Source organism: Mandrillus leucophaeus, unplaced genomic scaffold, assembly GCF_000951045.1.
Source record: "Mandrillus leucophaeus isolate KB7577 unplaced genomic scaffold, Mleu.le_1.0 Scaffold365, whole genome shotgun sequence".
NCBI lineage: Eukaryota > Metazoa > Chordata > Mammalia > Primates > Cercopithecidae > Mandrillus > Mandrillus leucophaeus.
Window position 1 is genome coordinate 779,706 of NW_012103865.1, and position 25,128 is coordinate 804,833.

The following is a 25,128-nucleotide window of genomic DNA, read 5'->3' on the forward strand; positions in this document are numbered from 1 at the left end:
CTGTGTTAGTCTGTTCTCACATTGCTATAAAGAAATACCTGAGACATGTTTCAAAAAAAAAGAGTTTTAATTGGCTCATGATTCTATAGGCTGTACAAGAAGCACAGCGGCTTCTGCTTTTCAGAAGGTCTCTAGAAGCTTCTAATCATGGCTGAAGGCAAAGGAGAAGCAGGCATCTTACATGGCAGGGGCAAGAGCAAGAGAGAGAAGGGAGGTGCTACACACTTTTAAATGGCCAGGTGTCATGAGAACTCACTCACGATCTATCATAAGGACAGTGCCAAGGGGAATGGTGCTAAACTATTCATGAGAAATTTGCCCCCATGATTCAATCACTTCCCACCAGGTCCCACCTCCAACATTGGGGATTACAATTCGACATAAGGTTTGGGCAGGGACACAGATTAAACTTATATCAGTGTCCATGCCCATGGGTTTTATGGAAGGCAGAATTTAAGAGTGATTAATGAGACTATCTGGTGGAAGAAATTTCTAAGCAAAATATTGAAGGATCTGCATGGCTACTTTTAACCATATACAGTAAAATGTAAGAGAAAAGAAATAACTTAAAGATGAAATCTATAACTTAAAAAATAAAAGCAGAATGAAAAGATTCTGAAAATTTTCAGCCTGCCCACATAAAGAATGAAAAAATGTGTTTAAGAGAACAGACCAAGGGTGTGATCAAGTGACCATTTGCTAATGAGATTAGTATAAATAAAAGGGCTCACCAAGACAATGAGCATTTCAGAGATCTTTGATGCTGCTCATCCCATTACAGGCCTAGAGATCTAGGAGGGCAGAATGGCTTTGGGGAATGGGCACAGGGTATGCTTCACAGGCCATGTGGAGTTGCTGCTCCCTGCATTCCAGGACAGTGTTCTTTGGCTGCTCCTGGTGTGGTTCAAGTAACGCCAGGTGTGGCTTGACCTACCACTCTGGAAGGAAGGTACAAATGGTAGACTTTGGTGGCATCCATTTGGTGTTATTTCTACAGGCATGCACAATGCAAGAGCTATGGAGGCATGACTTCCTCCGCCTAGATTTCAAAGGATGCCACGTGAAGTCTGTGGGCTCAGGCAGAAACCTGCTGCAGGAGCAAAGTCACCACAGAAAGTCTTCACCAGGGGATGCCTAGTGAAGCTGTGGGAGCAGAAGTGCCTGACACTCAAGAACTGCAGAGCTACTAGTGTGCAGTGCCAGCTTGGGAGAACTGCAGGCCCTAGACTCTAACCTGTGAGAGCTGCTGAGAAGACTGACCACAGCAAAGGCTTGAGGGCTCAACCCCAACCCCAGCATGCCCAGGATGTGGGACATGGAGTCAAAGGAGATTATTTTCCAGCTTAAAGACTTAATGCTGTTTTTCCTATTGGGTTTTAGACTTACTTAGCACCAGTCATCTCTTTTTTCTTGCCTATTTCTTTCTTTTGGAATGGAAATGTCTATTCTATAACGTCTAACATCATGTTTTGGAAAGACGTAACATTAATTCACAAGCTCACAGATGAAGAGAAATTTTCCTTGGGATAAATCGTGCCTTGAGTCTCGCCCGTATCTGACTTAGATGAGATACTTGACTTTGGACTTTTGAGTTGATGCTGGAATCAGTTAAGACATTTAGCAGCTATGGGGAAGGGATAAATGTATTTTGTATGTGAGAAGGACGTGACTTTTGGGGAACGAGAGGTGAAGTGCTATGATATGAATGTTCCCTCCAAAACTCATGTTGATATTTAATTACCATTGTGACATTGTTGAGAGGTAAGACCTTTAAGAGGTGATTAAGTCATGAGGGATATCCCCTCATGAATGAATTAGTGCTGTTTTCACAGGAGTGAGTTTGTTATTCTGAGAGTGGATTTGTTATGAAAGTGGGTTTGGCCCTCTCTTGCTCTCTCACTCTGGCCCTCTCTTGCCCTTCCACCTCTGACATAGGATGACACAGCACAAAGGCCCTTGCCAGATGCTGGTGTTATGCTTTTGAATCATAAGCCAAACAAATTCTCAGTGTCCAGAATCATAAGCCAAATACGTTTATTTTCTTTGTAAGTAATCCAGGCTGGTATCATTTATATTCTGTTATAGCAATGCAAAATGGACTACCACTATCTAATTATGACTGTACTATAACTTAATTATAGACATCTACTATCTAATTATTTGGATCTTATATCTTATATTTCTACCAGAAGCTGATTTTTTAAAAACCCTATTTGCCAGCATTCAGATCAACCCTTAGTATTCTCAGAGTTTTATGTTTTTCCAGTCTGATGGATGGCTAGGTAAACTTTGGCAAGTTATTTAAATTCTCTGAGCTTCTATTGTCTCATCCCTTAAAGGATACTTCTCTGGATTAATGCATTAGAAAAAAAGGTATTCTTTCTGGTCCAGAACAGATCTTCATTTACTGGGCTTGGAAAAACCATGGGCACCTTTGTTTAAGCAGAAGTCTCCCCTTTCTCCAGCCAATGCCGTCCCACCAGAGCCCACTAGTTGACTTGCAGAGCATGGGTTGGCTGAATTTAAAGCTCATTCCCCACCTTGTCTGGTACTTTAATGCAATGCAAACTACCCAAACATACATGATGGTTTTCACTCCTCACAGGACAAGACAACATGGCATCCTCACACATTTCTCTTTAAAATTCTCAGTAGCCTCATCATCCCACTGCTGAACAGCTCCATTTTCTCACTTACTTTAGGCCTGGTAGAATCTGCTGATTGTTGTTGTTTAGGTGAACTTCTTCCTTTTAAGGACTTCTTCCAATATTATGTGAAATTCCAACAGTTATATTACCAAACAGCCAATCCCTGGAATTGCTAGAAAGCTAGCTGGGAGTCAAAAGAGTAGCCTCTTATTTTTAAAAAATTCTGCCCACAGAGAAGCTATACATGATGGTGCTGAGACAGTTGGATTTGAGAGATGGAGAATCAAAAGACATTATAAAGTTTGAAGACTAGATATGGATACAGTCTGAACAGACATAGTTGTTTTAAACAGCCATAAGATACAGGATGCTCTCTAGAATTAGTCACTTAGTTCTTATTTGTCCCTGTCCCTATACTAGCCACAAAGAAGGGCAGTGAAAGGAATATGCTGAAGCTTAGCAAAAATAACTTTTCCCCCATTTTTATCCTCAAATATTTTTATCTCCTTTACACCACAAATATCTGCTGAATGAGAAGCATTCCAATCCTCATATCACCACTCTAGACTGGTTCTGTGACAAAACGTAAACAGTGTTACACTTCCTTTCCAGTATCAATGGGGCAGAGAGAAAGAGCCTTAGGATACCTAAAATGCATGTAGCCATTTTGTCAAAAAATTGCACAAAAATATAGGGAAGGACTCAGCAACAGTTGATGAAGGACCAAAGTGAGCATCTATACCTTTGTACTCTGATTAGGACACCTCTCTCAGTCCACCTCCCTCCACACTTCCTCCCTTCCCCAGAAAATACATTTTCAGAGATGGACTATAAGGAAATGAATTGGGCTAATAGAACTCTTACAAAAATGTCTGCATTTCCTTTCTCTAGTCCCTCCCAAATCACAAGAATATGTTCAACAGTGGAAACAGGCAGGAACTAAGGCTATGAGATTCTCCCGGGTAGACAATGGATTTCATTATTACCAGGCTAATCTACTTCCATGGTGTGATGGCAAATTGTACACACTCTGACTTTTGTAATGATGATAAGAGAAAAGAGGAGTTAGAATTTTCTAGGTGACTTAATAATTAACCGTGAGGCTTGTACCACCTAAAACTGACTTAGAGAACAGCTAATCTTTGAGGAGTTAACAGCAGCATTTCACTCCATCTCGGAGGGCCTCTTTGACTTTGTCATTCCAAAGAGTAAAGAGGAAAGGGTTCAGGAAGGGGGTTAACAGAGAAACTAACAGGGGAAATATCTTATTGTACTCGACTCCCTGTGTTTGCTTGGGTTTCACATAGAGAAACAAGCAGCTGCTGTAGCCGATTATAACACAGGTGAAGAGGGAGGCACAAGTGGAGAAGGCTTTCCTCCAGCCAGAGGCTGACGGGATCTTGAGGATGGTGGGGATGATGTAGGTATAGGAGACAATTGTAGGGATCAAAGAACCAATGAGAATAAAAATAGCCATTAAGAAAAGGATAAACTCTGTGAAAAGAGCGTTGTCACAGGACAGTTTGAGTAACTGCCCTCGGTCACACTAAAAATGGTCTAACGAATTTGATTTGCAGAAGGTAAACTGAAATGTGGCATAGACCAGCCAGATTTCAGAAAAAATCCAAATACCCATGACACTATTACTACCCAAATACAGGTACTGCTGTTCATAATGATGTTGTATCTTAAAAGATTACACACAGCCACGTAACGGTCCACAACCATCACTCCAAGTAATGCAAACTCTGTGGTCCCTACAGCAAGGTACTGGAAAAGTTGAGCAATACATGTAGACAAAGATACTGTCTGCATCCCAGGGAGCAGCAATCCCCAAAGCATCATAGGGACAATTATGGTTGTGACCAGGATCTCCAGGGCAGAGAGGTGGCCGAGGAAGAAATATATGGGGGACTGCAGACGTTTCTCCACACAGATAATCACGATGATGACCATGTTTCCCATTAATGTCACTAAATAGAAGAAAAAGAATATAGCCAAAAGAATGTGGTGTAGTCCTTGGGACCCAGGGAAGCCTAGAAGGTGGAATTCAGTGGCACTAGAGTGGCTGTCCATCATTTAGTCCTTGATTCTGCTTCTTTTGAAGCACAGAGATTAAAAGAGAGGTGCATTGCTCCACAAGGTCCTGCTCTCAAGACAGAAGGAAGGCAGATTAGGATAAGAAATTACTTCCAACCTGAGAATCAGGTGACACGTCCCTGCTACTGTGTTCGGCACATACGTAGCTTGAGGTACATGTCGTCACCCAAGCCTACAAGTGAGGCTCTCATTTCCCTGTATAACCAGCCCCCTGGAACGGGGGAAGACATCTTTTTCTGCTGGTGGTGAAACACCTTCGTTGCCTTCTTCCCCATGGAAAGATGTACCTCCTCTCAGGGGGCAGAGGCTAAAACCTTTTAAATAGGCCCGTTTTGAAGGTGAGTCAATCAGGTCCCTTCAGTCCTGGAGTTGTCCTACTTTCTCTTAGGTTAATTGTGCCAGACGACATAAAGGCATTTTGTATGATGTTCAAAGGATGAGAGCTTTAAACCCCAGCTCTCATCTGTAATGGTAATGCATAGACCCACTTTTGGGGCCAGTAGAAAGGAGGCAGAGGATGTAAGACCAACATCTCTGCTGTTGCGGATTTTAAAATCTCCGTTTTACAGAGCAGCAAGATCTCTAAATGAGAACTCTGGAGCTTGGGATAATTTCCCAGAACAGATCCATTCTTCTCTAATTCCATTTTCCTTCCAAAGTTGTGGGAGGAAGGAAAGATGGCACCTGGCACAGATAAGGAATAGATCTGGGACCGCCAGCTGTTAAGGATGCCTGGCTCTCTGCCTGTTGCTTCATCCCATTATTCAAATGTCACCCCTTCCAAAGACTTTTTCCAATCACTCTGCCAAAAACAGAAAAGACACACTCATTTTTGGACTTCCGTTTTTTTCATAACGGTTGTTATTACCTTGTATTATGTCTAATTATTCACTCCTTCATTTAACAATAAACAAATGTAGTCATGAACAGGACAAAGAAAATTCCATGCCCTGTGGAGCTTATATTCAAGGAAGAGGTGGGGGCTAGACCACACACAAGACACGTAAGTAAAATATGTAATAGTTTAGTTTATTTATCATGCCACAGGGAAAAATATTAAGCAAGAAAGGGGGAGAGGAAATTTAAGTTTATTTATTATTTATCTATGACACTAGAATATAAACTCCATGAGGGCTAGGACATATCTTCACTGTTGTATTCTGAGGCTGGCACATAAAATTTACATACATAAATTAAATAGTTATATATTATATATATCTCTCTATATCTTTTATATAGATATAGAGATACATATTATATATCTCTATATCTTTTATATAGATATAGAGATACATATTATATATCTCTATATCTTTTATATGCATCTCTATATCTTTTATATATAAAGATCTCTATATTTTTTATATAGATATAGAAATATGTATAGAGAGATATATATTAGAGATATACAGATATAGATATATATTATATATAGATATATAGATTATATAACAGAGATATAGCTATAGATATAGATTTATATAGATAATGTATAGATATAAATTTATAGAGATATATATTATCTGAAATAAATATATCACAGATATATCTTATATATTAAATTAGGTATTAATTTATCACAAGGTAACCCAACTAATAGCTGTGTGAGTCAAGATTTGAACCTAGGTCTGTCAGATTTCATCACTCACACAGCTAACTACCACACCTTATATTTTTTATTTTATCTTATTTAGATAAGATATATGAAATAAGATACATGAACTATATCTTATATAAATATACATAACATATATTTTATTTACAAGATATTTAAATACATAAGATACATATATCATATATGTAAAATAAGTAGTGCTGACAAATTTCCCTACATGAGGTATGGATGGATGGATGGATGGATGGATAATATATGATTAAATAATACTTGTTCTGGCCAGGGCAGGTTAGGCCACATCCCTTCAATCCTACTCTGGTTGGTTTTCCTTCCTGCCTCACATTACCATTTTCCCTCCTGCCCTTCCTTTGCTTAGGTAACCCCCTCCCTGTCTATGTCACTGTTTTACTAATGGTTAAAAAAGCTTCAGGGACAGAATTCATGGGAAAGCTCAGTGTTCTGCTTTTCCACAACCTCTGCATAACCAGCACAGGATAAAGAAACATGAGCGAGAAGGACACCGACTATCAGGGAGCTGTGACTGTGTCTAGCATTGGGTCCGAGGGGGGCCGGAAGTGCTCTCTGCTATGCAGGAAAGATCTGGAGATGAGCCTATACACTGTACTGCTCCCCTAGCCCACACTTCAAGACCTGGGTGACTTTGTTCTAGAAGGTTGGTAGGCCCAGAACGTCCCACCCTAAACTGCTCTTACCCTCTCCTTCATAGAGCAGACCCCTTGGAAAGACACTCACCTCTATGGAGGGGCTTGGCCACCCCTTCTGGTGTTCTCTAGGGCTCCGCTGAGGCTACCTCCTGTCCCGCTAGTGCTAGGCCACGCACAGGGGCCAAAGCAAGTTGCTGCCATCCCCACTCACGGCGAAGAAGAAAACTGTCCTCACAGAAGAGCTTAGAAAAAAGCCCAGAAATAAGTGCTGTGCAAAGTTGAGGGTCCTCTCTCTCTCCCCTCCCCTCCACTTCCTTTCTTCCCAAGGGTACTTAGTCACCGAGTTACCACTTCTTAATTAGCCCATGTTCAGGGAGTCCCCAGGAAATGAGTCTAGTGGGAGCAGAACAAACTTTAAGTCATTCCCATTTTTGACCAATTAAGTTTTAGAACATTTGATAGTTTTTGTTTGGCTGGAAAACCTGAAATCTTACCAATCAGGGACTTCTTAATACTGGGGCTGCCTTCCTGCAAAGCCTCAGGTCTAGGTTTCCAGATGTCTCAGATTCTAAATAGTCAACTCCCTCTGCCCTTTATCTTAGAATTTTCTCAAGTTTCTCTAGTTATTCAGAGCCTAAATCAACCCTCTTCCCCCAATAGGAGACACCACAATTGGCCTCTAAAACATACACCAATATCCCCAAAAAGTCTGCTTATTGATCTTGGTCAAAGCCTTAACTTCACAAAAAATCTTCTAAAAAGCCTGATGACTCCATCATTCATTTTAAAAAGGACCCTGCATTTAGTCCTGTGGATCCTACAGAATACGGTAAGAGGTCCTACCCCTAAATCGAATTCTATTCTGCTCTATTGTCTCAGGCTTTCACTCCTCTGAATATATGTGCATCTGTATGCATTCCAGCAAGATTCTTTCAGACTTTTTTTTTTTCGATGGCATGTCACTGATTACCAGTTGGACCACTGTAAAGTAGAGAGAGCATAAGGATAGCGTATGTACACAGTTATGTTTGCAACCTGGAGGAACTGACAAAATGTAAATTGGAAATCTGTCTAATGCTGGAGTAAGACAGAAAAAGTAGGAATTATAAAACATTTGTCTGCATTTTGGTTTTCATTTTAAGTATTTAAAGTACACCTGTTAAATCTGAGAATTTCAATTGGTGCCTAAGCGTATAAATTGGGATTAATCTTTCTTCCAATTCCTTAAATTGCCCAAGCCCAACTACTTGCCATATAATTTTAGAGAAAGTTTCCAAACGTGTATCTCCATATTCTTTTTTGTAGAGGCTGTGAAAATCTGTTTGCAACCTTTTCTTTCTCATTTAACAACATATAAAATATATCTTTCCATATCAGCACATATTACTCTACCTCTTTTTTTTTATATAAGATTCCATTATGTGGATGTCCTATTCTTTATTAGATAGCTCTTTATTAATTTTCATTGTTGTTTCCATTTGTAATTATGAAAAAATGATGCTATAAATATTCTTGGATATTTGTAAGTATACAAACAATTATATTTCTGAAAAAAAAAAAAGATTCCTAGAGTTGGAATGTCTGGGTCAAATGCAGATGTATTGAAGTTATTACTTTTTTCTTTTTTATACAAGTTATTACTTGGCACCAAATTACACTCCAAATATTTTGTATTGATTCACACAATTACTAAGACTGTATAATAGAAGGGGTCTTGTTTTCCTCACCTGTTATAAGCCAAGGCATAAATAAAATCTTAATTTTAAGTTGAAGAGAATAAAAACAAGACACCTTAAAAGGGAAATCAATTAACAAGCCCGATGCAATGGAAAAATTTTGAAAGACAAAAATGACCAAAACCGACTCAAAAACAAATATGGATATAGAATCAACTTGAGTATCCGTCAATGGATGAATGAACACAGAAAATGTGGTCTAAATATATAATGGAATTGAATTCATCCATTAAAAGGAATGAAATCTTGTCATTTGTGGCAAAATGGATAAAACTGGAGGACATTACATTAAGTGAAATAAGCCAGGCACATAAAGACAAATACGACATGTTCTCACTCATATGTGGAAACTAAAACAGTTGATCTCATAGAAGTACAGAATAGAATAATGCTTAACAGAAGCTAGAAAGGGTATAGGGGAAGACAGGCAGAGTTTGGTTAGTGGTTACAAAATTTCAGTTAAATAGGAGAAATAAGTTCCAATGTTCTATGGCATAGTAGGGTGACAAGTTTAATGACTATCTATTGCATATTTCAAAATAGCTAGAAGAGAGGAATTTGAATGTCCCCAACACAAAGAAATGATGAATGTATGAGGTGGTAGATATCCCACTTACCCTGATTTGGTCACTACACATTGTATACACATATCAAAATATCACATGTATCCCCGACATGTGTACAATTATTATGTACCATTAAAAGTTTAAAAATAAAATAAATGGCCACAGATGTTGTACAAAAATGTAATCTTAATACAGTTGAAAATACTTTGTAAAAAATAAATCCAAAGAAGGGGCCAAGATGGTTGAATAAGAAAAGCTCCCGTCTGCAGCTCCCAGTGAGACCAACACAGAAGGCAGGTGATTTCTGCATTTCCAGCTGAGGAACCCAGTTCATCTCATTGGGACTGGTTAGGCAGTGGGTGCAGCCCATGGAAGGTGAACCGAAGCAGGGTGGGGCTTTTGCTTCACCTGGGAAGTGCAAGGTGCTAGGGGACCTCCCTCCCTACAGCCAAGGGAAGCCATGAGGGACTGTGTTACCCAGCTGGATTACTACACTTTCCCCACAGTTTTTACAATCTGCAGATAAGGCGGCTACACCACCAGGGCCCTCGGTTTCAAGCACAAAACTGGGCGGCTGTTTGGGCAGACACCTAGCTAGCTGTAGGAGTCTTTTTCGTATCCCAGTGGTGCCTGGAACCCCAGCAAGACAGAACTGTTCACTCCCCTGGAAAGGGGGCTGAGGCCAGGGAGCCAAGTGGTCTCACTCAGTGTGTCCCACTCTCACAGAGCCCAGCAAGCTAAGAACCACTGGCTTGAAATTCTCGCTGCCAGCACAGCAGCCTGAAGTTGACCTGGGATGATCCAGCTTGGTTGGGGTAGGGGCATGCACCATTACTGAGGCTTTACTAGGCAGTTTTCCCCTGACAGTGCTAAGGTGGCAGGGAGGTCTGGACTGGATGGAACTCACCACAGTGTGGCAAAGCAGCTGTGGCCAGACTGCTTCTCTAGATTCCTCCTCACTGGACAGCACATCTTTGAAAGAAAGGTAACAGCCCCAGTCAGGGGCTTGCAGACAAAACTCCCAACTCCCTGGGACAGAGCACCTGGGGGAAGGGGCAGCTGTGGGCGCAGCTTCAGAGGATTTAATCTTTCCTGCCTGCTGGCTCTGAAGACAGCAGCCAATCCTAACAAGAGGAATTCTCCAAGCACAGCACACCAGTTCTGCTAAGGGACAGACTGCCTCCTCGAGTGAGTCCCTGACCCCGTGCCTCCTGACTGGGAGAGACCTCCCAACAGGGGTTGACAGACACCTCATACAGGAGAGCTCTGGCTGGCATCAGGCCGGTGCCCCTCTGGGATGAAGCTTCTAGAGGAAGGAGCAGGTAGCAATATTTGCTGTTCTGCAGCCTCCACTGGTGATACCCAGGTGAACGGGGTCTGGAGTGGACCTCCAGCAAACTGCAGCAGACCTGCAGAAGAGAGGCCTATTAGAAGAAAAACTAACAAACAGCAACAACATCAACATCAACATAAAGGACCCCCACGCAGAAACCCCATCCAAAGGTCATCAGCCTCAAAGATCAAAGGCAGATAAATCCACAAAGATGAGGAAAAACCAGAGCAAAAATGCTGAAAATTCTAAAAAATAGAATGCCTCTTCTCCTCCAAATGATCACAGCTCCTCTCCAGCAAGGGCACAAAACTGGACAGAGAATGAGATGGATGAATTGACAGAAATAGGCTTCAGAAGGTGGGCAATAACAAACTCTTGTGAGCTAAAGCAGCATGTCCTAACCCAATGCAAGGAAGCTAAGAATCTGGATAAAAGGTTTCAGGAACTGCTAACTAGAATAACCAGTTTAGAGAGGAACATAGATAACCTGATGGAGCTGAAAAACACAGCACGAGAACTTCCTGAAGCATATACAAGTATCAATAACCAAATCGGTCAAGCAGAAGAAAGTATATCAGAGACTGAAGATCAACTTACTGAAATAAGGTGTGAAGACAAGATTAGAGAAAAAAATGAAAATGGATGAGCAAAGCCTCCAAGAAATATGGTACTATATGAAAAGACCAAACCTATAATTGATTGGTGTACCTGAAAGTGATGGGGAGAATGGAACCAAGTTGGAAAACACACTGCAGGATATTATTGAGGAGAACTTCCCCAACCTAGCAAGAAAGGCCAACATTCACATTCAGGAAATACAGAGAACACCACTAAGATACTCCCCAAGAAGAGCAACCCCAAGACACATAATTGTCAGATTCTCCAAGGTTGAAATGTAGGAAAAAATGTTAAGGGCAGCCAGAGAGAAAGGTCAGGTTACCTACAAAGGAGAGCCCATCAGACTAACAGCAGATCTCTCTGTAGAAACCCTACAAGCTGGAAGAGAGTTGGGGGCCAATATTCAACATCCTTAAAGAAATGAAATCCCAACCCAGAATTTTATATCCAGCCAAAGTAAGTGAAGGAGAAATAAAATCCATTATAGACAAGCAAATTCTCAGGGATTTTGTCACTACCAGGCCTGCCTCACAAGAGCCCCTGAAGGAAGCACGAAACAGTAACAGCCACTGCAAAAACACACCAAAATATAAAGACCAATGACACTATGAAGAAATTGCATCAACTAATCTGCAAAATAACCAGCTAGTATCATGATAACAGGATCAAATTCACACATAACAATATTAACCTTAAATGTAAATTGGCTAAATGCCCCAATTAAAAGACACTGACTGGTAAACTGGATAAAGAGTTAAGGCCCATTGGTGTGCTGTATTCAGGGGACCCATCTCATGTGCAAAGACACACATAGGCTCAAAATAAAGGGATGGAGGAATATTTACCAAACAAATGGAAAGCCAAAAAAGCAGGGGTTGCAATCTTAGTCTCTGATAAAATAGACTTTAAACCAACAAAGATCAAGAAAGACAAGGACATTACATAATGGTAAAGGGATCAATGCAAAAAGAAGAGCTAACTAGCCTAAATATATATGCACCCACTACAGGAGCACCCAGATTCATAAAGCAAGTTCTTAAGAGACCTACAAAGAGACTTAGACTCCCACAAAACGATAGTGGGAGACTTTAACACCCCACTGTCAATATTAGACAGATCAATGAGACAGAAAATTAACAACGATATTCAAGAATTGAACTCAGCTATGGACCAACTGGACTTAATAGACATCTATGGAGCTCTCCACCCCAAATCAACAGAATATACATTCTTCTCAGCACCACAGAGCACTTATTATAAAATTGACCATGTAATTGGAAGTAAAATACTCTTCGGCAAATGCAAAAGAATGGAAATCATAACAAACTGTCTCTCAAACCACAGTGCAATCAAATTATAAGTCAGGATTAAGAATCTCACTCAAAACCGCACAACAACATGGAAACTGAACAACCTGCTCCTAAACGACTACTGGATAAATAATGAAATTAAGGCAGAAATAAAGAAGTTATTTGAAACCAATGAGAGCAAAGACACAACATACTAGAATCTCTGGGACACAGCCAAAGCAGTGTTAAGAGGGAAATTTATAGCACTAAGTGCCCACATCAGAAAGCTGGAATGATCTAAAATAACTAAGATCAGAGTAGAACTGAAGGAGATAGAGACATGAAAAACCCTTCAAAAATCAGTGAATCCAGGAGCTGGTTTTCTGTAAAGATTAACAAAATAGATACATTGCTAGCTAGATTAATAAAGAAGAAAAGAGAGAAGAATCAAATAGACACAGTAAAAATATGATAAAGGGGATATCACCACTGATCCCACAGAAATACAAACTATCATCAGAGAATATTATAAACACCTCTACGTAAATAAACTAGAAAATATAGAAGAAATGGATAAGTTCCTGGACCCATGCACCCTCCCTAAATCAGGAAGAAGTCGAATCCTTTAATAGATCAATAAAAAGTTCTGAAATTGAGGCACTAATTAATAGCCTACCAACCAAAAAATGCTCAGGACCAGATGGATTCACAGCTGAATTCTACCAGAGGTACAAAGAGGAGCTGGTACCATTACTTCCAAAACTATTCCAAACAACAGAAAAAGAGGGACTCCTCCCTAACTCAGTTTATGAGGCCAGCACCATCCTGATACCCAAACCTGGCAGAGACACAACAAAAAAAGAAAATGTCAGGCCAATATCCCTGATGAACATCTATGTGAAAATCCTCAATAAAATACTGGCAAACTGAATCCAGCAGCACATGAAAAAGCTTATTCAACACGATCAAGATGGCTTCATCCCTGGGATGCAAGGCTGGTTCAACATATGCAAATCAATAAACATAATCCATCACATAAATAGAACCAATGACAAAAACCACATGATTATCTCAATAGATGCAGAAAAGCCCTTCAATAAAATTCAATACCCTTCATGCTAAAAACTCTCAATAAACTAGGTATTCATGCAACATATCTCAAAATAACAAGAGCTATTTATGACAAAACCATAGCCAATATCATACTGAATGGGCAAAAGCTAGAAGCATTCCCTTTGAAAACTGGCACAAGACAAGTATGCCCTCTCTCACCACTCCTATTGGATGTTCTGGTCAGGGCACTCAGGCAAGAGAAAGAAATAGAGGGCATTCAAATAGGAAGAGAGGAAGTAAAATTGTCTCTGTTTGCAGAAGACATGATTGTATATTGGGAAAACCCCATCGTCTCAACCCAAAAACTCCTTAAGCTGATAAGCAACTTCGGCAAAGTCTCAGGATACAAAATCAATGTGCAAAAATCACTAGCATTCCCATACACCAGCAATAGTCAAGCAGTAAGCCAAATCATGAGTGAACTCCCATTCACAATTGCTACAAAGAGAATAAATGCCTAGGAATACAACTTACAAGGGATGTGAAGGACCTCTTCAAGTAGAACTACAAACCACTGCTCAAGGAAGTAAGAGAGGACATAAACAAATGGGAAGAAATCCATGCTCACTGACAGGAAGAATCAATATTGTGAAAATGGCCATACTGCCCAAAGTAATTTCTAGATTCAATGCTATTCCCATCAAGCTACCATTGACTTTTTTTGCAGAATTAGAAAAAAACTACTTTAAATTTCATATGGAAACAAAAAAGAGCCCATATAGCCAAGATAATCCCAAGCAAAAAGAACAAAGCTGGAGGCATCACGCTACCTGACTTCAAGTTATACTACAAGTCTACAGTAACCAAAATAGCATGGTACTGATATCAAAATATATATATATATATATAGACCAGTGGAACAGAACAGAGAGCTCAGAAATAATACCACACATCTACAGCCATCTGATCTTTGACAAACCTGACAAAAACAAGGAATGGGGAAAGGATAGCCATATACAGAAAACAGAAACTGGACCCCCTCCTTACACCCTATACAAAAATTAACTCAAGATGGATTAAACACTTAAATGTAAAACCCCAAGCCATTAAAAACCCTAGAAGAAAACAAAGGCAATACCATTCAGGACATGGACATGGGCAAAGTCTTTATGACTAAAATACAAAAAGCAATGGCAACAAAAGCCAAAACTGATGAATGGGATCTAATCAAACTAAAGAGCTTCTGCACAGCAAAAGAAGCTATCAACAGAGTGAACAGGCAACCTACAGAATGGGAGAAAATTTTTGCAATCTATCCATCTGACAAAGGTCTAATATTCAGAATCTACTAGGAACTTAAACAAATTTACAAGAAAAAAACAACCACATCAAAAAGTGGGCAAAGGATATGAACAGACACTTCTCAAAAGAAGACATTTGTGTGGCCAACAAACATGTGGAAAAAAAGCTCATCGTTATTGGTCATTTGAGAAATGCAAATCAAAACCACAATGAAATACCATCTCACACCAGTTAGGATGGCAATCATTAAAAAGTCAGGAAACAACAGATGCTAGAGAGGATGTGGAGAAATAGGAACACTTTTACACTGTTGGTGGGAATGTAAATTAGTTCAACTATTGTGGAAGACAGTGTGGTGATTCCTCAAGGATCTAGAACCAGAATTATGATTTGACCCAGCAATTTCATTACTGGGTATATACCCAAAGGATTATAAATCATTCTACTATAAAGACACATGCACATGTATGTTTATTGCAGCACTATTTACAATAGCAAAGACTTGGAACCAACCCAAATGCCCATCAATGATAGACTGGATAAAGAAAATGTGGCACATACACACCATGGAATACTATGCAGCCATAAAAAAGAATGAGTTCATGTCCTTTAGAGGGTCATGGATGAAGCTGGAAACTCTCATTCTCAGCAAACTAACAGAGGAACAGAAAACCAAACACTCCCTGTTCTCACTCATAAGTGGGAGTTGAACAATGAGAACACATGAACACAGGGAGGGGAACATCACATACCAGGACCTGTTGGGGGTTGGGGGAAAGGAGAGGAAGAGCATTAGGACAAATACCTAATGCATGTGGGGACTAAAACCTAGATGATACGTTGATAGGTGCATGGCACATGTATACCTATGTTAACAAATCTGTACATTCTGCACATGTATCCCAGAACTTAAAGTAGAATTAAAAAATAAAATAAAATAAAAATAAATCCAAAATATATGACAGAGGATGGGGCTTGTTATTGGGGGCCTGATGAGGACACAAATGAGGTAAAGGCAGGTGAAGGATAAAGATAGCATTGGAGTGAGTCAGAAAGCAATTAGAATAAGTAGGCAAAGTGAGTTAAATAGATTCTGGTTTTTGGGTGGGGGTAGAGATGAGGATGGGAAAGCAGATGAGGAACCAGGAAGAGAAAATGGCTTATCCAGCTCTGATGGATGTCTGAGTATGGCAAGGAGCTTTCCGACCTTTCCCCAAACAGATGTCTCTTTGACTAAGTTCTATCAAAACATTTCTGAGCAACTTTCTGCAAACACCTCTTAGGGGAATAGAACATTTTCTTCGTAAAAACGAAGACAGATATTTTCTGTCAGTAGAGCCCATAACATTGAGAGCACAATGTAAAATGTACATCCTTGGTGAAAGTGGAAAAATTTCAAAATAACGTAAGACCATGAATAAAACATTGAAATTGGAATCAGGAAACCTGAGTGCTAATTCCTTCTCGTACTTAGTAGCTGTGTGATACTTGGTGTGCATTTTCAGCCCTCTAGGGGGTTTGAAATATCAGACCCCCTCATCTGAAATATCAGGGCATTGATGTGCATGATATATAATTTTTCTTCCTCTTTTACCCTGCAAAAGTCAAGGGGCAGAAATGGAGCTAGTTTTCAAGCCTTCTTCTTAATGGTGACCTGAGCCTCTCAGTCTACCGTGAGGACTCTCAACTCGTGACTCTTCGGATGGAACCCCTCCACAAAGCCAACAATTTTGTCTGAATCAGCTCTCTCTAGATAACATCATGGGCCATTATAGTTCACATCAGATCCAGTACATAAACTTATCCTAGATTAATGATTTTACAAGTGAGTAGAAGTGTTTGCTGAATATCCTTTAAGCTCAAGGCCATTCCGTGTCTACATTTGACTTTCCCACATAAGCATACTTGGACACAGGTATGAGAAGTCATCATGGCCCAGAGAAAGAAAAGGACATTTTGGCAAACTAGTAGAACAGATAGGGTTAATTCCTATCCACTATGTATGATTGCATTAATAATGTATGTTATTATAGATAGAATTATGACCCCAGTGGGAGAGAACTTACCCACCAAAGAGGAAATGAGAAGGAACAAACCTTACTTACCTGCCACAAAGCTTCCTAACTGACCTTCACATCTACCCTTGCTTCCCTCTGTCTACTTGGTTCTCCCCATAGCAGCCTGCGTGATCCTTTAAAGCACATACCAGATCAGGTCTCTCTCCTGATTAAAACCTCTCTCTGCCGTTTGGTTAAAGTCCTGAGACCTGTGAGGCTCTGCATGATTTCTAGAAATACCTTTCTCTAATGTCATCTTGTGTCACTCCTCTGCTCAGAGACGCTGACATCCCTTTGTGCTCCTGTAAAGGCAGCTGCTCCATCTCTCAGAGGACTCATTGTAATTCCCACCTAGTCAGCACCAGATACCAGTTAATGATTACTCTTATATATGCTTCCCCTAACCTCACAGACATATCCACGTTCAGGTTCCCTGCCAGGGGCTTTCTAGATATTACAGTAAATGCTACAGTGCATTGCCTGACTCCCATTCAGAACCAAGATGCTAATTACCCCGAAATTGCCCCCAATCAAAGAGAAACACCTTCCCCAAGATTATAGCCCTTCCTCTAAGGTAGCCTGCATCCAACGGCCTATGGATGCAGAAATAAAACTGCCCAGGCCCCAAGTTTCTATTCAGGACAACTCTGGGCACAATTCAGGACAACGCTGGAAAACCATCTTAGCTCAGAGCTCCCCGTGGGATTTAAGCCTCTGTTGTGACCTCATCACAGGTCTGTCCAAACATCTTCTCCCTCACACCTTTACAAGGATTGTTCCACAGATCACTGCCAGATCTAAGACAACCATGTAGTTTCTTGCTCAAAACAATTCACTATTTTGTAATTGTGTGTGTGTGTGTGTTTACCTGGTTTTATAGCATTGGTAACATCAGTCTTCATCAAATATGCTACATAGTGGGGAGACCACGTCCACTCTGTTAACTGCTGTATCTTCAGTACATTGTCTAAAAAATCACCGTTATTCAAAAACAATTCTTATTAATTTCTTTTTAGTTTAGAGTGAGGTTGAGCTCTTTTCATGTTTAAAAAATCATTTGTAGTTTTCTTTAATGAATGTATAGGTTTGTAAGAGAACATTTTGCATAAATCAAACAAATCTTTATTTCATGTTTTTGTTTTTATGTTTTGTTTCCATCTTGCATAAATATTTCATCCTTAGGCAGTTACACTTAACAGTCTTTTAGACTCTTGGGATCCGTGTTTTCCTTAGAAAAGCCTATGTTCATACTCCAAGGAAATTAAAAACGAAAAAAAATTTCCATTTTTTACTTTTTACATTTAAGTCTGTTTGAGCCATCTGGAATTTATTATTTTTTGGAAGCATAAGGTATAGATCCAGGGTTTTGTTTTTTCCAGATATTCTGTGAATATAATACACATTTCTAGGACAAAGGGAAGGTGAGGACTAGGAAGGGAGGAGAGAGAGAGAGAGCCTCCAAAAAACAAACTTAGAGGCCTGCCATGGCAAAAAAAAAAAAAAAAAATACCTCCTCCACTATCTGGGTTGGGGCACAGAGTGTGTCCATATTTGGATGTGGAGAAGCAAGACATTAGAATGACTATGATATTAACAAGGGCCAAAGAATATCAGCAATGGAAAGATAATATTTTCCAACACTTCATTTTGCATATCATAAGCCTGAAACTCAGAAATCAAATGACTTGTTAAGGTCATGCTGCAGTTTACTAGCTGAGCTGAAATGAGTGACCAGGAATTCCTAGACCACCCTTCTACAGCAGACAGGCAGCTGTTGTCAGCAGGGAACGAAGCACCAGGTAGGTTGACTGGTGTGACCTTCAAGAATCCTGCCAACCCTGAGATTCTGAGACTTACAAATGTACTTTTGAAGATTAGCGGTCTTAAAGCAACAGATGCTTTAAGTTGAATAAGTTACATACTGGAACACAGTAAACACTCAGTAAATACCTCAGCAATGAGTGTGGCATGTCCTTATCAATAATGATTAGTAAATGGGCCTCTGGACATGATGAACAGGATCCAGGAGGATAAGTGTGCAATTTATGACAATGTCAGTGTCTGGGATGGTTGCTGGAGTGCCAGGGAGACACAGCCCTTTGGGACTGAGCAGTGGAGAAAGGGGGAAGGGGACCTCACAGCTGGGGATCCTGAAGTTCCAGACTCTCCTCCATCCTGTAACACTCTGATAATGAAGCCAGACAGCAGGAAAGGGCTGGAGAAGAGCATTGCTAAACAAACCTTAGCTTGCTCTTGTCAGTTTACTAACATCTACCATGCTCTTCTATACCCCGGGAAGACCTGTACTAGTGTGTTACATAAAGTGTTTTATTTAATTCTGAAAACAACCTTATGAGGGAGGCATTATTATCCCCCATAATATTGAGGATATTTTTATTGAATAAAATTCCAGATTTTTATCTGCATTATATTTACTTAAAGAATCCTTAGTGAACAACTACTATGTAAATGTTACATTTCAAACCCAGGTCGAACTCCAAAGTCCCCACCACACACACACAACTGAGGTGCTGGACCCAGTTCTCATCTGCCTCTTGTTGCCGTCTGAGTGTATCCATTGTTAGTTTAAGCATCAGCGTTGTACAACCCAAAGAACTTCTGGCTTTCCCTTGTTCCCACAAGGAGCACCCTGCTGGAGTCTAAAGTTTCCCATTCGGCCCAGCTCATTTCTAAAAATCAGCAAGACCCGAAGGTTTCAGCACCATCATCCTTGGGAGCAAAGAACAGCAAGAGAATCATTCTCATTGGATTTCCCTGCCATCTCCATGCTATCTCCCACCTGACATCAGTCATGGATACAGCCCTGGGCTGTGTAGGGAGAAACAGTAAGTCTCTCCATCACAGACTCAATGAAAGGTGCTGACAGATTCTAACTTGTGGAGTCACTTGTAAAGCAGGGCCAGGGTTGCTTGCCCCATTCCCAAGGGGCTTATGTCTCTGTGACAAAATCTGGGTACCACAGTCAGGAGGCTGCCGAAGTGAATGACCTAATAAGAAAAGCTCGCCATGCTGGACTTATGAATTACGACGCATTGGCTCGGTCTGGAGAATGAATGAGTTATAAGGATTGGGTTTCCATTAGTCAAGATGAGTTTAGACTTGGCATTAAGATTTGTGAGAGGGTTGCATGCTCACTTCTTAGGGAGATAGATCCACTTCTGCGATTAGATGTCATTGCTGGTGGCCAGGATATAGTTTTAGGAAATGTCTGTGGTTCCAGAGAGACAGTTGAAGTGTGTCTTCTTAGGGCTTCATTTGTGTGCACTCATTTCTGATTTTATCTACTACTTATGGATCTCGAAAGGTATTCATTCAGTTAACTATAATTAAAGTGTGCAGTCAGCATCCATACATAGATGCATCAACACACACACACGCACACACACACACATACACACCCATCACCTTCACGTGAAAGAAGTGCAGTTGGGCGGTTGGGTTAGAAGGAGAGATGATGAGAATGAAGTTTCCATGCCAATAACAACAGCAGAAACTGCTGCTATTGGACTCTTCCTATGTGGCAGCCATAATCCAATCTGGTGCTCACGCTAGCTCTACTATTTTTTACCTTACAGCTGGGGAAAATTCCACTCCAAGAGGATTAGTATCAGCCCAAAGTCATGTAACTGGCAATTCGCAGAGTAAGGATATAAACCTAGACGGTCCAAGGTCCGTGTTGTCAGCCCCCATACAAGAGTGAGTTGTGTCAGGGAAGGGTGGTCCACTAGGATAGTCACAGCACTTTAAGAATCAGAGCTAGAAGTCCAGTGCAATACACATACCACACATCTTTCAGGGATTGTCAGAGCAGCAGCATCCAATGGCTCTTGCCTGGATTCCAGAGCTTGAATCTAAATACCTTGATTCCCTTTCAGCCTTCAGCCACTGTAAACATGTAGCAGATGGTCAACCCAAAGGGATCTTATTGCCTCTCTGTTCTGGCTCCCCTTGCTTCCTGAATTGAATGGCTTTGCTGCAGCTGCTGAAAGCTGGAAATATGTGGCTGAGAGTTCTCAGCAGAAGGGCATCCAGAAAGCCTCACAGGGGTGCTTTAGACTGGCTTCTGTGCTCAGCCTCTGGCCATGCCCAGTCCTGTGTCCTGCTTACATTTCCTCCCTCCTTCTGCTCATAATTTCTGCTTTTCTTTGTCACTCTGCTGCCTCTCTTGGGTTGCCTTTTATTCCTTCTAGCTTTCTGTCTGCATTCCTGGGCCTCCTGTGTCTCTGTGTCTCTCTGTCTCTCATTTTTTCTCCATTACTGCTTTTCTAACACCTCGCCTCTCTGGTTTTGTGTTTCTTGCATCCACACTGGCTCTCTCCTGTGAACTTTGGCCTTTCTTTATCTCTGACCACAAAGGTACATAGGGGTTAACACAGAAACGATAAAAAGAAACTTAAGGGATCAGAAAGTAACACTAACAGCATCTGCTATAGCAAGGTCACGCTGAAGTCACCAATAACTCAAATCTTTCAATGGCTTTTAACAACGAGGTTTGTTTCTCACTCATGCCACGCGCCCATCACTAGCCAGGAAGTAGACTCTGCTCATCATTATACTGCAGGAACCTGGAGCAGTAGAAAGCTCCCTTTAAACACATTCTTCCATGATCTCAGATGTGGGGAAAGAGAGAATGTGACTCAAATGCCAACTCTTAAAGCTCCTGCTACGAAGTGACTCTCATTACTTCTACCCACATCTCACTCACTGAAGCAAATCACTCGGCCACTCCTGAATTAATGGAGCAAAAGTATGTGATATTCCCACTGGGAGAGTCACCTCCAGGAAGGACAACAAATATGAGTGAACAATAATTTGTCCATTATAAACGTTTGGGTTTCTGTTTGTTTGTTTTACTTATTCTCTTCCTCATGAATTTTGTGTTTAGCTTATCAAATAATGTACGTAATTTCAGTTTCACAGTTTCTGTCATTGCTGAGCTACAGAATATTTGAAACAGTCATAGCATTAGTATTCTTGGCATGAAGTAGAGGAAAAGCACAGTGTGTGAAGCAGGTGAAATCAGAGCTTCAGTCTCAGGCCCCAACATGTAATGACCCAGAAACACTGAGATTTACTTAAGCCCTGTGAGATTCTACATTCTTATCTAAAAACTGAATATAATAATTCTCCCTCACAGGTTAACTCCAGAATAAATCCGTAGTCATTACATGTGATTTTTTTCTCCTATGTCTCTCATATTCTTCTCACTCAATCAGATATATCTTTTATATAATCATTATAAATCTTCAAGCAATGTAATAATATACAAGTTTAGATTATGTTTAGGTTGGTGAGATGAAATGACATACAAATTAAGAGCAGAGTCTTTGGGATCAGACCTGATTCAAATTCAAACTCTACCATGCAGTAGCTGCTGTTAGTAGCTACTATCAATGTTTTTGTTTGTTTTGTTTCTTTGCTTTTGAGACAGAGTCTGGCTCTGTCACCCAGGCTGGAGTGCCGTGGTGCAATCATAGCTCACTGCAGAACTCCCAGGCCCAAGTGATCCTCCCACTTCAGCCTCCTGAATAGCTGGGGCTACAGGCATGCACCACCACACCCAGCTAATTTTTGTATTTTTTTGTAGAAATGGAGTCTCACTATGTTGCCCAGGCTGGTCTCGAACTCCTGGGCTCAAGCAATCCTCCAGCTTCAGCCTCCCAAAGTGCCGGGATTACAGTCATGAGCCACCCACCATGCAGCCACTATTGTCAATATGATTAAGAATTGAAAGCCATTACAGCCAGGTGCAGGAGACATCCCTATTTGTCATTTGCCTACCATTGGAGCCCATATCCTTCATGATTTATTTGCCTTGCTCCACCCCTTCCTTACTCCGAAAAATTAGAATATTGATAGAAAGCAGATTTTAAAATCAGTTTTTGTGCCACACAAACATTTACTAATGCTTTCAGCTCAGATATGTAGGAATATTTATGTAAAGAAAAACATAAGTTGAATAACTCTTACCAAGTTTTCCAAGAGTCTTGGATTCATTTACCAAGAAAAACCTCACAGATAAAGAAACTTTTTTAAAAGTCTTGTGGTTTTTTTGTTGAAATAAATTTCTTTCTCTAATTTTTGAGGTTATTGAAAAGTAAGCATTCACTAACAGAATGTGTTACACAGAAATTTATCACACATTTTAAGAGACGCATTACAATATAAGCAAAAATCAAGACTGTGCTGTGTGGTTTTTAAGCATGGTGACAAGTAGATCAAATAAGGTCTATGATTTGTATTTGTTTTTGACATCTAAGCAAACTGTCTGGGATCAGTTGTGGGAGTAAAGCAAGATGTTTTTGAGGCCTTGTGCATGTGTGATAGACAGAGTAATATTTTATTGTTTTTATGTTTCAGAGATGCTTGCAGCTTGGGTGATATAAAACTCCCGGTGAGGCAATGTGTCTGCCTTCCTCATAAATGGACAAAAAGGAAGACATAGTGTAATATCAGAACAAGCTTGACTTCAGATACTGCAGCCTCCTGTTCTCTGAGAAGGGGAGTGGAAAGAGAGTCAGGTGGGTTAGTGGCTTTCTTTCCATTCAGGATCAGATATCAGACAGAGTAGTCTAAGCCTTAGAAAAAGAAAATTTTGTTGACTTATCCACGACAGGTTTTTTTAAAGGGTCACAAATTTTTTTGCACTCCTCCCATTAACATATGACTCTGGCTGGGTGCTGTGTGGCTCACACCTGTAATCCTAGCACTTTGGGAGGCTGAGGCGGGCAGATCACGAGGTCAGGAAATCGAGACCATCCTGGCCAACATGGTGAAAACCCGTCTCTACTAAAAATACAAAAAATTAGCTGGATATGGTGGCGCGTGCCTGTAATCCCAGCTACTCAGGAGGCTGAGGCAGAAGAATCGCTTGAACCAGGGAGGCGGAGGTTGCAGTGAGCTGAGATCGCGCCACTGCACTCCAACCTGGTGACAGAGACTCTGTCTCAAAAAAATAAAAAATAAAAGAAAGATATTGCTCTGTGCCCCTGCCTCTTGAACCTTGTATTGCTTGGACCCATAAAAGTATGGCAAAAGTGACCATATGTGACATCTGTGACAATCATATGTGACAAGTAGATCAAATAAAGCCTATGATTTGTACTTGTTTTAGACATCTAAGCAAACTGTCTGGGATCAGTTGGGGGGATACAGCAAGACATTTTGGCACAAGTACAATGTATCATCTTTGTGCATAAAATGGGCGCCCTTTTCCATCAGGTAGATGCAGCTCCTTCAGCCTCCATGTGCCCCTTCAGTCTCTCCATCACCACTTTTGTACAGTCTGCAAGCCACACAACTGTACTCAGGGGCCCCAATTCAGTCCCTACCTCCATCCACCACCAGGCAAATACTTTCTTACTAGACTCTTCAATTCTCCAGGTGACCCACATCAATTATCAAGAAAACTCTATTTTCTGCCTGATTCCAGCCTACAGGTATTACCATGTGAGAGAATTTCTTCCTCACCTCTGTCCCATCTGAGGCTAGGACATAAAAAGCCATGCAGTGTCAACCTCTTCAGTTAGAATGCTCGGTCTAGGAGTCCTGAGCCACCATGTAATGAACCCAACTTCCATGAGATCCCCAGGCTGGTGAGGTCATGAAGTCAACAGTCCCAGCTCATCCCAGCACCTGCTCACCTCCTCTGAGGCATCACACACATGAGTGAAGCTGTGCTGGGTCCTCTAGACCAGACCATTGAACATTTGAAATCTCTGAAAACCTCCAATGATGCCACGTGGAACCAAAGGGTCACCTAGATGAGCCCTGACCAAATTCCACACCCACACAATTTTGAGACATCATAAAATCACCATTGTTTTAAGTCACTAAGTTTTGGGGGTAGCAATAGACAAGCAATAGATAACTAGAAAACCATCTCTACTCCTTTGACCTAGAACTGTTTACCTCCCTTTTCCAAGGCTCAGACTTACAGGAATGGATGAACCCTCATATTTGACAATCTTATTTACATTTAAAATAAGATTCCTGCAGCATTTAAAGGGAAATTTTGAAATATTATGTCCCTTGAGATACAGAAAGGAAATTTAGGCTTGTTTGTGGATAGCGGGGGAGCGGGGTGGGCAGAGGGACAGTGGGGCTGAGGCCCTGTGGGAGAGGA

At 40.7% G+C, this 25,128-nt stretch overlaps 1 protein-coding gene across 1 annotated transcript; it reads right to left on the bottom strand.

Moving 5' to 3' along the window:
* Positions 1–3,783: 3,783 nt before the first annotated feature.
* On the bottom strand, positions 3,784–4,791 carry LOC105546614 (olfactory receptor 9A2). Its single transcript, XM_011989868.1, is given in 2 exon segments — positions 3,784–4,265; positions 4,268–4,791. Coding segments are annotated over 2 exon segments (942 nt in total). The 5' UTR covers positions 4,728–4,791.
* Positions 4,792–25,128: the final 20,337 nt, after the last annotated feature.